This window comes from Muntiacus reevesi, chromosome 1 (assembly GCF_963930625.1).
Source record: "Muntiacus reevesi chromosome 1, mMunRee1.1, whole genome shotgun sequence".
Lineage (NCBI taxonomy): Eukaryota > Metazoa > Chordata > Mammalia > Artiodactyla > Cervidae > Muntiacus > Muntiacus reevesi.
This window is the reverse complement of record NC_089249.1, coordinates 11,501,691-11,516,982: the sequence shown is the minus strand read 5'-3', so window position 1 is coordinate 11,516,982 and position 15,292 is coordinate 11,501,691. Positions and strand designations below refer to the sequence as shown.

General features: G+C 36.0%; 1 protein-coding gene across 13 annotated transcripts in view; it reads right to left on the bottom strand.

Moving 5' to 3' along the window:
• The window catches only part of MYBPC1 (myosin binding protein C1), a 95,433-nt gene that overhangs the window by 37,962 nt on the left and 42,179 nt on the right, over positions 1 to 15,292 (bottom strand). For all 13 annotated transcript variants that reach the window (XM_065937653.1, XM_065937663.1, XM_065937731.1 and 10 more), the window contains 7 exons: positions 9,985 to 10,151; positions 8,903 to 9,035; positions 7,019 to 7,143; positions 5,934 to 6,039; positions 4,856 to 5,022; positions 1,377 to 1,539; positions 130 to 236 (listed from right to left, as the gene is read on the bottom strand). In XM_065937653.1, coding sequence (XP_065793725.1) covers positions 130 to 236; positions 1,377 to 1,539; positions 4,856 to 5,022; positions 5,934 to 6,039; positions 7,019 to 7,143; positions 8,903 to 9,035; positions 9,985 to 10,151 — 968 coding nt within the window. The remainder of the gene's footprint in view (positions 1 to 129; positions 237 to 1,376; positions 1,540 to 4,855; positions 5,023 to 5,933; positions 6,040 to 7,018; positions 7,144 to 8,902; positions 9,036 to 9,984; positions 10,152 to 15,292) is intronic.

Sequence of the window (15,292 nt, the reverse complement as noted above, 5' to 3'; positions counted from 1 at the left end):
ATTGTGCCTAGTGATTAATACCAATTTATGCATTTTTCTTTAAATGTCACATTTTGAATATAATTCCAAGGTAAGCAAACCCAGAAAAACAAGAATACAACTCTGAAATGATTTCTTTTATCTACTCACCAATAACATGAACTTTGGCAGGCAAAGTAACAGAATAGGCATCTGGTGTGAATACATAATCACCTTCGTCCTCAACGAGAGCATTAGCTATCACTAATTTGTGGATTCTAAGGAAATGAAAAAACATATTTCTAAGACTGTGCAGAGATTTAGACTGTGTAAGACCCAAACTGAGGAGACACATGGTTTTATCTTAACTTGCTTAGCGCAGCCTGCAGAGAGTGATAATAATGTGAATACTTGACTAGCCTATTTTTTGATCCACATTCAGTATTTATTTTGGGCTATATGAAACCATCTCTACAAATACAGCCTGTTTACTATGCAAGAATCTCTTCTAAAAAAATAAAAATAAAAAAAAAAGAATCTCTTCTGCCTTTTAAAAATTTCATAGCTTAAAAAAAGAATAGAAGATAACATCTCACTGATGCCACTCTAAGATTCAAGAAATTACCAAGAATAACCTTGACTTTGGTTTTTTATGCAAACCTAAGAGCAATAGTTCTTTAAAAAAAAAAAAAAAACTGAGGCATAGTTGATATACAGTATTCTATGTTTCCGACATAAAATATAGTACTTCACAATTTTAAAGGTTTTACTCCATTGATAGTTATTAAAAAATATTGGCATAAGAACAGTAGTTCTTAACGTCATTGGCATCATGAACCAGTGAATATCTGATGGACACAATGGCACCTCAATCTGGAGAAAAACAAGTATTTTTGTACACAGAGAATCTGCTTACAATTTCAGAGGATTCTGGGGGGCTCCTGAAGTTCATAGGCTTCCTAAGAATCCATGGATTCAAGTTTAAGAACTCTTGGACTTGCCCTGCCTCTTTGCTAGATTCTAGAATATTAAGCAACCTCCCCACTAGCAAAAAAAAAAAAAAAAAAAATATGGAAAGATCATGTGACATTTATTAGTTAGGGACAGTGAATCCAATTTGACCAGTTCCTCAACTTGAATTGAGTATCATTCTTCTAAGTTCATGTTTATAAGGAAAGACTCAATCAATGGATTCCAAAATAACACAGCAACTCACTGTAAGGTGCAGGTACCAGGTCACGAGTAAGACACGATGTACAGCAGAGAAATCACCTATTCTTGCTATTTGGAAGCAAAAGACCAGAAATAGATACTCTCCCTATGACTACTCTCCAAACATCCTTACCAATCATCTAACTTAGGAAGTAGAAGAAGCCAGTATGGGGACAGCCCTCCAGGGATTGCCCTGACTTGTTTACCTTCCTTTGTGAACAATCTTCAGACGGTCAGTCTCCTGAACAGGTAGGCCATTTTTAGTCCATTTTCCTGTTATGTTCTCAGATACTTCACACTTCAAGCAGATTTCTTTTCCAAGGTTTACAGTCTGATCAGTCAGAGGTGTCAATATCTTCAGAGGTTTTACTGCAGAAATAATAGTTATAAGTGCCAAATCCAAATTTCAGACAGGCCAAGATGGTGTTGTTTCACAGTTTCACTATAATGCTTGTTTTGAAAATGAGCATTTGCTCCAATGCAACTGAAATATTCCAAGACAATCAGAGCATAACATGCATTTCATGTTTGATTATCCATGATTTCATTCATGAGAAAGACTAGAAGAATCCCGAAAACTGCACCCAGCTGAACTGAGCCAGGCAGGATTGTGCAGAACGCACACATACACCTGAAATATCGACCAGTTACTTTAGTTCACCCTGTGAAATGAGCCACAACCATGCACGCCTGAGACTACAACTCTCCCAATTTCAGATAACCTACTTCCACTGCCTCCAACTGCTCACAAGCTGCAATATTTTTAACCCCACTTTCACAAGCAAATTTCAGATCTTTTTCAAGGTAAAGTGCCATATTTATGGAAATATTTACTAGACATGTGTAAAATTGTGCCACTGATTTTTTTTATTAGGTTCTTACCATTTTATTTTATTTTGGCTGCACCATGCAGCATGAAGGCTTTTGGCTCCCAGACCAGGGATTGAACTTGTGCCCTCTGCATTGGATGTAGGAAGTCTTAACCACTGGACCATCAGGGAAGTCCCTCATTTTACTTTTTAAAAACTGGGTCCCTGAAAAATTATTGAGTGTTGTGTCTGTAACCCACATTCCCCCTTGCCCCTGTGATTTTCACTGCATGACTTTGTACAGCATAGTAATTTTTTAAAATGCATGTGTTAATGTTATAGTAGGACTAACTATAACTGCTGAAATGAATATAAATATCAGATAAGGATCTGCCTATGGCTGAAAAAACTTTTTTGATATTACATTACAATGGCCATTATCCCACAAAACATAAGGAGTCTACTGTGATTACTTCCAAATAATTCAATGGTCATATGAATTGCAACTGGACTAAGAAATAAGGAACAGGACTTCGCTTTCTCCACCTATAACTGATCTTCTTGTGGAGTTTGCTATTCTAATTTTCATGGCTAACTGGAAGGGACAGGCTCTGCCATTAAGAACTTACTACCATCATGGGGTATTTGAGGAAGGCCATGAATTCTCTCACACCTCTAAAGCCTGTCAGCGAATTAGCTCTTACAATCTTCTCAATTGAGGCCCACTAGTTTGAGTAATTTCTCACCCCTATAATTCAACAATTATAGAATGTTGAATATTTATTGAATAGATAGCAAATTCACCTAGGGATTAAGCAAATAGGATATCAGGATTTGATATCATATCTAAGTATTTATCATCTATTTATATGGCTTTAGAATTAAAACATTTCTTAATCATTTGGGTAACTTCTCTGGCAGGTGATTTTTATACTTCCTTCTCAATCAAATTCAGTTCAGTCACTCAGTCACGTCCGACTCTTTGCGACCCCACGGACTGCAGCACACCAGGCCTCCCTGTCCATCACCAACTCCCAGAGTTTACTCAAACTCATGTCCATTGAGTTGGTGATGCCATCCAGCCATCTCATCTTCTGTCATCCCCTCTCCTCCTGCCTTCAATCTTTTCTAGCATCAGGGTCTTTTCCAATGAGTCGGTTCTTCACATCAGGTGGCCAAAGTATTGGAGTTTCAGCTTCAACATCAGTCCTTCCAATGAACACCCAGGACTCATCTCCTTTTCCCTCTGTTTCTTTGCACTGATCACCCAGGATGGCTTTCTTATCTCTCCTTGATATTCTTTGAAACTCTGCATTCAAATGGGTATATCTTTCCTTTTCTTCTTTGCTTTTTGCTTTTCTTCTTTTCACAGCTTTGTAAGGCCTCCTCAGACAGCCATTTTGCCTTTTTGCATTTCTTTTTCTTGGGGATGGTCTTGATCACTGCCTCCTGTACAATGTCACAAACCTCTGTCCATAGTTCTTCAGGCAGTCTTTCTATCAGATCTGATCCCTTGAATCCATTTGTCACTTCCACTGTATAATCATAAGGGATTTGATTTAGGTCATACCTGAATGGTTCTAGTCATTTTCCCTACTTTCTTCAATTTAAGTCTGAATTTGGCAATAAGGAGTTCATGATCTGAGCCACAGTCAGCTCCCGGTCTTGTTTTTGCTGACTGTATAGAGCTTCTCCATCTTTGGCTTCAAAGAATATAATCAATCTGACTTCAGTATTGACCATCTGGTGATGTCCACGTGTAGAGTCTGTCTTCTCTTGTGTTGTTGGAAGAGGGTGTTTGCTATGACCTGTGTGTTCTCTTGGCAAAACTCTGTTAGCCTTTGCCCTGCTTCATTCTGAACTCCAAGGCCAAGTTAGGCTGTTATTCCAGGTGTTTCTTGACTTCCTACTTTTGCATTCCAGTCCCATATAATGAAAAGGATGTCCTTTTGGGGTGTTAACTCTAGAAGGTCTTGTAGGTCTTCATAGAACCGTTCAGCTTCTGCTTCTTCAGCATTACTGGTCGGGGCATAGACTTAGATTACTGTAATACTGAATGGTTTGTTTTGGAAATGAACAGAGATCATTCTTTTTTGAGATTGCATCCAACTACTGCATTTCAGACTCTTTTGTTGACTATGAGGGCTACTCCATTTCTTCTAAGGGTTTCTTGCCCACAGTAGTAGATACAATGGTCATCTGAGTTAAATTCACCCATTCCAGTCCATTTTAGTTTATTGATTTCTAAAATGTTGATGTTCACTCTTGCCATCTCCTGTTTGAGTATTTCTTATTTGCCTTGATTTGTGGACCTAACATTCCAGGTTCCTATGCAACGTGGCTCTTTGCAGCATCAAACTTTACTTCCATCACCACAACATCCACACTGGGTATTGTTTTTGCTTTGGCTCCATCCCTTCATTCTTTCTGGAGTTATTTCTCCACTGATCTCCAGTAGCATATTGGGCACCTACCGACCTGGGGAGTTCCTCTTTCAGTATCCTATCTTTTTGCCTTTTCATACTGTTCATGGGGTTCTCAAGGCAGGAATACTGAAGCGGTTTGCCATTCCCTTCTCCAGTGGGCCACATTTTGTCAGAGCTCTCCAGCCAAGCCATGTAGGGCCACCCAAGACGGATGGGTCATGGTGGAGAGCTCCTTCTCAATACTGGTACTCTATTAAACTGAGTGCTAAGTTCTTAGAGACTCTGATTGACATGATATAGACACTCAGCTGGAATGGCATCCATCTAATTTTACACATCTAAAACTGTCACAGGTCGAACTCAAACAGATTGAAACTTTTCTAAAACTGAATTAACAAACACAACACACTAGTAAAACAACTTGGGAGACACACAAGAATTCTTACTTACAGTCCACACTAAGTTTAGCAGATGACTGTCCTCCTGTTGTCATTACAGAATATTCTGCAGTATCAGCCTTTGTTGCTCCTTCTATGACCAAAATGTGTTTTTTGCCTTCAACTCTAATGTGGTATCTTGATTTTGGACCAGGGATGATTTCCTCACCATTCTTAAACCTGAGTTAAATAGATGATTTTTTTTTAAAGTTTTATAAAAAATGCTTCAAGAGGTAGTCACCAGACACTCAAGAACTGCTTGGTGAATGAAAGAATGTATGGATCAGTCTCTATCAATAGATGACTGCTGTAAGAAGTATTATCTGAAAATTACATTAAAAAGACAAAATCCCATTTCTTTCACTCAAGATCAATTAGATAAAGATGCTAAGAGTGGATATTACCTATGTTTGGGCTCTTGGTGCACACTACGAAGAATAGTATTTTAATACATTTTAAAGATAGCTATGATTCTAGGTTACAATGAACAATCTATTCTAAACCAAATTACCAGTGATTCCTGCTGCAGAATACACTGTCTCTCAATTAACATTTTAAGATTCCAGATCTTCTAGTCTTTAATTTTGAGGTTACTCCCAGTGAATTTGAGAAAACACATCCCATCTGACCCCCAAAATATGTTTTTTATTTTTAAGAAATATTCAAGTAATTTGGTGATTCTAAGCCTAAAATATTTTTCTGAGATACTGTGACAATAAAGTGACTAGGACATAAAAAAAGCATATTTTCCATAAAACTTGCCGTCATGGCAGAGTGAGAGCATGCATCGGAAAGAGCACCCATGGGCTTTGGAGTCAAATAGACATGGGGAACCTTGAAATATTCATTTACTAGAAAGTACCTACTTCCCTATATCCTTATCAATATTGCTATCTGAATCTTTTTTTTTTTTTTTTCAGTCTCACAGGTGAAAAAAGCCAGTATCTTAGGATAGTTTTAGTTACATTTTCTACTAACACAAATGAGGTTGAGATCCTTTTCATATGTGTAAAAGCAATTTCCTACTCTCCAAAATATGAAGGCCCTTTTTTGTTTATTAAAAATGGACAGACCTCAGGATATCTATTTACCATTTTACATTGGCATCATCTTCAGACACTTCACATTCCAATTCCACTCTTTCTCCACAATAAGCTTTTGTATCTTCCAGCTGTTTGGTCACCATAACTGGAGGCTCTATTGTGGGAAAAAAAAAAAAAAAAGAAAATCAGAATCATTAAATGCCCCCAAATCTGCTCATGACCCTGGTTTGTTCACAGATGAAAAACCAAAAGTAAGAAATTGTGGTCAATCACAGAGTGATGGTTAGATGGTGGTAGTTAGAAGGTGGATTTTTTAATGACTTTTCATGGTAAAATAAACAGTTGGCAGCCTTGGGTAAGTTTCACATAGTTTCCCAAGAACTCTTCAAATCAAATAAATAATTGTTTTAGAAAGCAGACACACTGTATCAAATAATCTTCTTTGGGTAAATAAAACAGCAGAAGATGGACATTTCTGAGGAAGGAAAATCTATAACACTAAAATTCTCTACTTATGATTTTAGACAGATGATAGAGGTTACAGAATTGTCTTTAAATTTTTTTTTAAATTGAAGTATAGTTGATGTGCAAGATTACAAAGCTGTCTTAGTCACAGGTCCTCATAAAGAAAATAAATGCTTCATGGCTTCATTGACACCCTCCAGCTCTTTTCACTAGTAAATGATGGTCTTCAGCAACCTCAGTGCCAACCATCGATGACTTTTACTAACGAAGCTGTTTCAAAGGAAATCAATTTGTGATGAGCCGAATGTGTGAAACGGTTATCCAGTAGGCTTTGTTGGGTTTCAAAAGCTATCACTAGAGCAATTAAATTGCAAAATGCTGCTTACATGAGTCAAAACTACAAGACATTTTTACTCAACAGATTTTTTCTCCTGTCAGCTTTTTTAGTCTTCAACAAACCTGAAGATTAATTAGGATACCCTATAAACACCCGTACAAAGATGCTTCAATCCAGAGCCAATCTAACAACCCCAAGTTAACCATCTCGAGAGGTACTACTATCTCTGCTCTGGAGCCCAAGAGCTCACTTCATTTTCGTTTTTGATTATTACCCCTGAGAGAAAGAAAGCCATTGACTCTTAATGGTTATGTAAGAGATTTTACTTTACCTCTCACAAAGAGCTCAGTAGAACATTTCTCATCACCAGCTGTCACATAATATTCTGAGTCATCTGTTAGCGCACAGTTATTGATAAACATGATTCTTTCACATCCTTTATGTTCAAAGATGTATCTGTTTTAAATAGGAGGAAGATAAACAGAATCTGTGAATCCAATTTTATTCTTTTCTTTATTGCCAGCAAATTTGGCTTATAATTCCATAATATCTGAAAGTCAGAAATAGTCATTTTGATCTGCAATTTATTAGCCATATCTTACATAGCTTAATAAACATTAAACATGAAGTCAATTTCTATCTTTATAACACATAATGTAATACATATGCATATTTGCACATAATATTTGTCATTATTTTCTTTTATATATGATTTTTGGACTTCTCAGGTGGTGCTAGTAGTAAATAACATGCCTGCCGATGCAGAAGACATAAGAGATGCAGGATAGATCCTTGGGTTGGGAAAATCCCCTGGAGAGGAGAATGGCACCCCACTCCAGTATTCATGTCTGGAGAATCCCATGGACAGAGGAACCTGGCAGGCCATATTCTATAGGGCTGCAAAAAGTCAGACAAGACTAAAGCAACTTAGCACACATATTTTTTATTCCAAACATAAAATCAGTACTCACATATTTACCAATGAACAATTTTTAACCGATTGTTGAAAAATACAGTAGGCTAAGATTTTTAACTCTTTACATTTTTTAAAGTGATCAATTCATCTACTCTACAGAGGGAAAGAAGGTTTATATTTTTCATTGATTTATTGAATTCACTCCTTGCTAGCCCAGTGACATTTTATTGGGTGAGTAAATGATTACACAATTTAAGCAATAATATGAATTTAATCATTAATATAGATGGTAATTGTATACAATGTGATATTATCTTAAATGAGCTTAAGAACTAGTACTATCATATATATCATAGTTATCATCTACTGAAAAAGAACTTAAGTGGAAACAAAAACCTGAAATCCAGAAGACTGCAAAATTTGATTATCTGTGATCTAGATTATGGATGGGTATATTAGGGCATTATAACAGATGAAAGAAAGAGTTCTTACTTGGCAAATTCTCGAAGACTTCAAGAACAAAACACTAAGCAACAATTTTCAAGATAAAAGTAAGCAAGTAAAATTATGTTTTTGGTAAATTCAGGCTGCCTTCAAGAGATTTTTACCAGATGTAAACATTATTATCACAAAGTCACTCTGAGAGCAGGACCACATTAAGAAATTGGAAACTACCTAATTGTTCCACAGAAGTGACAGATTTTCAGGATTAAAGCCCTTTATAAATATACACATGGTTCCTGTTAACTTAAAAAAATATACTGGAGTTGAAAATCTCTCAGACTGAGAAGGATCTCTGTAAAGTAGCTTCCTAATACCCTAGCAATACCATCAGAAATCAGGGATTTGTTTGTTTCCTTCATTTGGGAAAAGGGTCAAAAAACAATAAAATATAGGCTTTAGATGCTATTCTGGAAGAACAAAAGTTATCTACTTATAAAGTGTGATTCCCATAACAAACTGGTATATCGAATACATATTTCAATTTTTCTCAAATTTTTTTTAAATTGGGCGAAGTTTGGCAATGCTCTGAAGTAATCACATATAACCTACAATGACACAAAATCATATTACAAGTACTTGAAATAGTTTATATAGAATTAAAACATAAGGCAAGGTTCAATTTATATAGCAACATAACTTCAATGTTTCCAAAATACATAAAAAGTTTTTGCCGTCCCCTCATATGATTTTGCATAATACGAATATAACTAAAAAGTGCTTTCAAGCATAGAAAATCAAGTCAAATTACTCTTTGATTTATATAGTTACTACTGATTATCTGCAAATTTGACTTACTTCGTACTGGGTCGAATTTCTTGACCATTTTTATACCATTTCACCTCCAACTTTGGATCTGCCAGTTCCACGACAAATCTTACCCTGCCTCCTTTATCAACCTGATATGCAGGATCAAGAATTCTTGCAAAAGCTAGTGGAGAGAAGATACAAAACTATGTTAATATGTATATGCATATGATATGAATTTAAATAGTCAATCTGAAAACCTAAAACTGAATAAATTGAGACAAAAAGAAAAAATTGGAAACTTTCAAATTATCCCTCATATTTTAGAATTCTGCATCGATTTATAAATAATAAGATGGTTTAAAAATTTTAAGAGAGTCCATATGCTTTTGGAAGAAACATAAGTAAAGAATTATTGAAGAGGCTTTAAAAATGATTGTCTTCATTCTTTGGGCAATGTATAATATAAAATATCCAAATGAAATTTGAACTTGAAGGACATGCTTATTCTCCTAAAGTGATTATTTTCAGTTTCATTGGCATTATCTGTGTACATCTATCTTACAGATAGTTTTTTCTATCACAGAATTTATGAGATACTTCCAACCACTCATGAGCTTAAATGGAATGCCTTCGACTGATTGAAACAGTAAGCTTATCACAGTTTTGGTACTGTGGAAACCTGTGCAAATATTGACATGCTTAAACACTTGGGTTACCTCTGCAGGTGTGAGACGTGAATTCCCCATGACGCATCAAATGGGTGGAAGAATGTAACAGTAAAACAAACACAGAATCTACTGTACCTAGATAAGGACCAGGAACCTGAGAGTGACGGAGAGATGCAGCGGATGGAGAAAGGGGCAGCTGAGAAATCCCCAGGAACACAGGAATATGTAATCCTCCATTATGCGTTGTGTCACTGTCATGGACTTTTGTTACCTTGAACCTTCAGCAGCTCTCCACTACCTACTTTGCTGAGACGTGCGGGGCGGTGAACCATTTCACCCGAAGCCAAGTTAACCAAGGGAAGCGGAACCCCTACAAATGCCACTGCAGCTAGTCCGACCTGTAAACCCGGAACGAAATAGGGAGGCTTATCGCCTCCGCTGGGAGCGCCCAGACGTCCTCACCTGCACTCTTCTTTTCCACTCTGCGCATGCGCTTGAGCCGCTTGAGCATACCACGCAGGTCCGTGATGCCGTATTGGAAGGCGATTTTCTCGTACTCGCTGGGTTTCGCATTCTTCAGCAGCTCCCACACGTCTACCTCGGGTTGTTCCTCCTGCGGCTTCACCTCCCTATCCGGGGAGAACCATTGCCTAGTTTAATAGCTGCCCACTGGCCTTTAAAGACCAGGAAAGTCGGAGTATGGTACCGATTTTTTTGGTTCGGCGCTAAAAGCTCTGTTTATAGCCTGAGTACTTAAATAGCCAAGGAGAAAGTCTACTTTGCATGAAGTCTCAGTGCAACTTCTAGATAGTCAAAGATCAGATCCCTGCACTTGCATTAACGCTCTCGTTTTCCTAGTTAAACACACAGTATTAAGGAGATAGAAGGATTTCAGGAAATATCCTTTAGCTATTTTTACTTATTTTCAACCTGAAAATCCAAATAGGAGAAAGTTAAAAGATCAGTTTTCATCTAGGATTTAGATATTGAAATAAGGTTTAAGAACCAGAAGATTTTAGGTGTTGGTCCATGAAAGAACAATGCTCCTTCTGCCTTCGTTGGTGTGCATACCCTAACTCTGCATGGAGATGGTACCAATAACAGTGTTTCAAATCTTCAGATTTTGCAAATAGCATTTTCCCTACCATGTTAGTAAATGTGTACATTAACCATTTTTTGCTGTTTTTTTAACACAAAAAATATTTGAAACTGTGACTAAGCACACTTGGTCTTTGCTTCTGTTTGTTTGCTTTGGTTGTTTTTCATATGATTTTTGTGTATACATATTATTTTAAAGAGAAAACTTCTTTTTTTTTCTAAATTGTCAGAATGAAAAGAATGAGGTTCAAAATTCTCTCATATTTCATCTAAAAGTACTGTCCGGAACTTTTTTAGAAGTAGTTTGGAAAAAAAAAAAAAGAAAAAAAAAAAAAAAAAATAGAAGTAGTTTGGGTATAAACTGCTTTGAATCATGAAAATATAAGTGTGAAACTATAGAGCAAGTCATAAAGTGTTCCATGAACAAGCTAACAGTAACTTACTGTGATTATCAAAATCATGACTCTAACTTTTGACCACTGGCAAAAGAACGTATAGAACATATAAAGAACATATATAACTACTGTGTACACACACATACATAGGATTTAAAGTACATACACTTGTATGTATTTTAAAACCTAAAAGTGAAACAAAACTCAGGAAGAAGCCCTCTTCAGGGAAAGAGCCTTAGTTGTAAATGCTGAATATAATTTAAATTGATTTCCTTAACTAGCTAAGAAGTTGCAATTTTGTTTAAGTTTAGTTGACTGTTTTTATTGACTAAGGTTAGACTGGAAATATTTTAGTGACTACTTACTGTGAATAATGCTGGTTTGGGTATGATTTTTCCAGGAAAACTGGTCAACACATCTTAAACATCAGTGTGAAAAGAGGTGCATGCTATCATGATAGCAAATAATGAGTTACATATGTTTGCACTGTCATATTAATTATACCCATTTCAGAATTTCTTGAGGAAATACTGGGTTATAATCACAGGGAAGGGTAGGAGAATGGAATAGAGTTTGGGGTGGCATTAGGCAACGATGGCTTCTGCATATCTAATTTCCATTGTCATGTAAGTCTTTTGCCCAGTAAATGATGCTGAGGCACATCTGGATAACGGAAGAAAGTGAGAGGTCATTGGTCCCTCAGCCACCTTTATGGGAAGGACTAGAAACACATTAGGAAAATGTGCTTCTTAAAGATTCAAGATCCAACTCCTCATTTCACTGAAATGGTAACTACGCCCTCTATTAACATAGGGAAATTGCTAAGCTTAAGAAAATTGTCCTGAAGTTGAAATATTAGTAATAATTTGTCAGGTCTACTATATCTATTGCCTGAAAGCAGTCTACATTTCAAATTTAACATTTAAATATTTTGTAGGAAGTCTTGGAGAATTGCGATTAAAATGTGTATGTGTTTACAGTGACTTTTCTTTGTTTCAGAAATAATCATGTTTCAAAAAGCACACAAAAGCAGAGAAGAATATTTAATCACTGGAACAGAAGTAAATACTGTTAATATTTTGATACTTAATCTTCCAGTGTTTTGCATACATTACTTTTAAATTTTTTTTATCAAAAGTGAAGTGATCCTCTACCCAGTATTTGTAACCGTCTTGTTTCATAACGTTACTTTCCTGTGTCATTAAACAATTACATCAGAAAAAAAATGTGTATGTGTGTGTATACATTTTATTTTTTCCTGTGAGACTTTCCTCAATCCTCTTTATTATTGCTCTATTTTAGTCATATTAGCCTGAGTCTCCACATTGTAAAATTATCCCATTCTATATTTTGTTCCATTTGTATCTCAACCAAGAAGAATTACCCACATATTTCAAATATCCTCTTGACATTGGTGAAAAGATTTAAAGATATCAATGACAAAGACAGATAAAAGAGCTAACAAGAGCTACACACCAAACGCTGAGAATATCCAGATATAAGGGTGAATGTTTACATGAGGAAGTCACTAAGGAATAAAGACTATTTTCAGTGTGATTTTTTGAGTCAGTTTTGTTGATAGATTCATAAAACTGATCATCCTCACCATTTTCTTCATTAACACCAAAATACATCCCACTCTACCACAACCTTAATCCTATCACGCTTTGTATACAAACACAAGTAACCTCTTGCCTCTTCCTTACTTTCCTCTCCACCACTCAACTGAAACCCAAATTGCAAGGAGATGGATTCCTCATTTTGTATTGGAATATGAGGTCAAGGTGCCCATCTGTAGTATTTCCTTAACTCATTCAGAACATATGTTTACTTACCGTGGCGGCTGCACATGACCATATCTGTACGGCTACATTAAATTTCAGCTGGGAGAAAAATCCAAATTTCTATAGGCACTACTGATTCTGAGAATTAGCATAGACCTATATAATATTTACAGTACTTCCATCTACATCAAAATTTCTATAACTTGACAATCCTAGTGAAATACAAAGCAGTTATAGAAATTTTATGTAGAATAAAACTTTAAAGTATTTATATAGGTCAGGTCTCATAACAAGATACTGCCCAAAGACTGTGATTTATCTAATGTCTATTTGGAGTATGCTAACTTTGTTCAGGGCAGGCAGATATTTCATTGTATAAAGATGTTGGTGGTAATGATATTTATTCTCATGAGGATTTTGCCATACACTCTAGGAGTAGAAATGTTATTACCACATGCTATTACTACAGTGAAAACACATGCAATTCACAAATTAGTAGGAAAACACAATGATTTCCAAAGTTATACTGGTGGATTAGTACATAGTATATTAAATGAATATAGTCTCATGGTGACAACAATCTAATTATGAGTCAAAATCATAATTAGGGGATGTAAAGAAAATGAGAACTAGAGACATGTTGACTGCTCAGTTTTTTTCTAATACTTTTTTTCTATAGTCATTTTGACCATTAATTAGATTTCTTTTACTCTGAAAACTACTGATAGAACTAGCGTGTTCTTTTTTCTTTCCTTTTCCTTTTAATCAGACTTGGCACTTAATAATCTATTACATTTTTATTGACTGATTATGTGTGTGTATGTGTATTTTGTCACTTTACTAATGTCAACTTAAAAAAACTGCACAATGTGGGAGCTATGAATTAAGTTTTATTTGGGACAAAATGAGGACTGCAGCCTAAAAGACAGCACCTCAGATAGCTCTGAGAAACTGTTCCAGAGAGGCAGTGAGGAAGGTCAGTATATATGTGATTTTGGTGAAGGGGGAATACACACAATTAAGCACATATTTTTCTGGAAAATTTCTGCTAGTCTCATGAAGCTTTTGCTAGTTATGAGGAAGAGTCGTTATCACGAAGGATTTTAGTGCTTTCTAGATATGAGGAGATATGAGAATTGGGCTCATAAAATCAGCTCCTGAAAATATCCGAATATAACTACCTGAAGACCGGTCCTTCCAGTTTTTCTTCCAAGCACACAGTGCCTCATTTCTGCTCTCCACCCTGAACTCCTTTCAGGGAGTATTGAAAATCAGCACGTGATTCAATCTTTATAGAGGAAGATGGCAAGTACAAATTAAACAGTTGACACTAATGTAAGTTCTTCAAGGGAAAATGTCACATTTTGGGGGGAAGTGGATATTTATTTGACACCTGTATGAGTCTGGTCTCTTACATTTAACTTAATTCTCTCAATAATACTCAAGTAGCTTTTATCCTCTGCATTTACAGTTGTGGAAAGCAAGTCTCAGAAAGGACATATCACTTGACCCCAGTCATGTCCAGTAATTAGTAAATGGGAGAGCTGAGAGTCAAATCCATGTTTTAACCACTACCTTTTTCTTCCCACAAATATGTATTTATATCTTTCCATGTGCCAGGCGCTGGAAGGCATTGGATTTCTTTTCCTCACCTCAACTAGTGTTACAGTCTACACAAAGAAAGCATTTAGCATTTTCCTGGTTGAGTAAATGACTGCAGGAAAAAAAAAAAACCCAAAAACAAAACCTCTTGTCTTCCTAAAGTTTTAACTTGTTATAAATGTACAAGGTGCCCACTTCCCAGGCAGATTCAGAGTGACGTTTCTTATGTGGAGTCAGGAAGTGTGCTGACTCAGAAAAGGGAACTTGGATGTAGGTGCCTGCCCTCCCTCAAGTTACATGTATGACTTGGGGTAAGTCACTCAACTTCTCTGGTCTTTGGTCTCTCACTTGTAGAACACAAAGAGTGTGGCTCATTAAGGTCACTTCATATTCTATTGCTTTAAAATACTTTTGGAGAATTAATATTATTGAGACCAATGATTATTTGAAGTATCCGGAGAAGGAATGATGTTTTTGATACTGCCAAAGTCTATTGATTGGCTAATATCCATTTGGTTATTAATAAATGGCACCTGTTAATCTTTCTGTTCTCAGCTTAAATGTTTAGAGCTGGGGGTGAATGTTTCATTCACAGGGGTTTGAATAAAACCACCCAACTAAACTAAGAATGAAGACAAGCCTATTTATTACCATTTGTAATTTGTTTTGAAGCATATCTATACCTATGATTTTCAGTAGACATAGAAAGCAGTAAGAATAATAAGAAGTGAACCTAAAAGACTAAATGAAGCCCAATATCAATATCATATATCATAAATTTAGAGTTGTAGTTTTACTGTTTATTCACAAATTTGGTACATAAACACCATCCTAGCAAAAGTCATTTTCTTTATGTTTCTTCTATGCTACAGCAACTATCTAGACATGTAT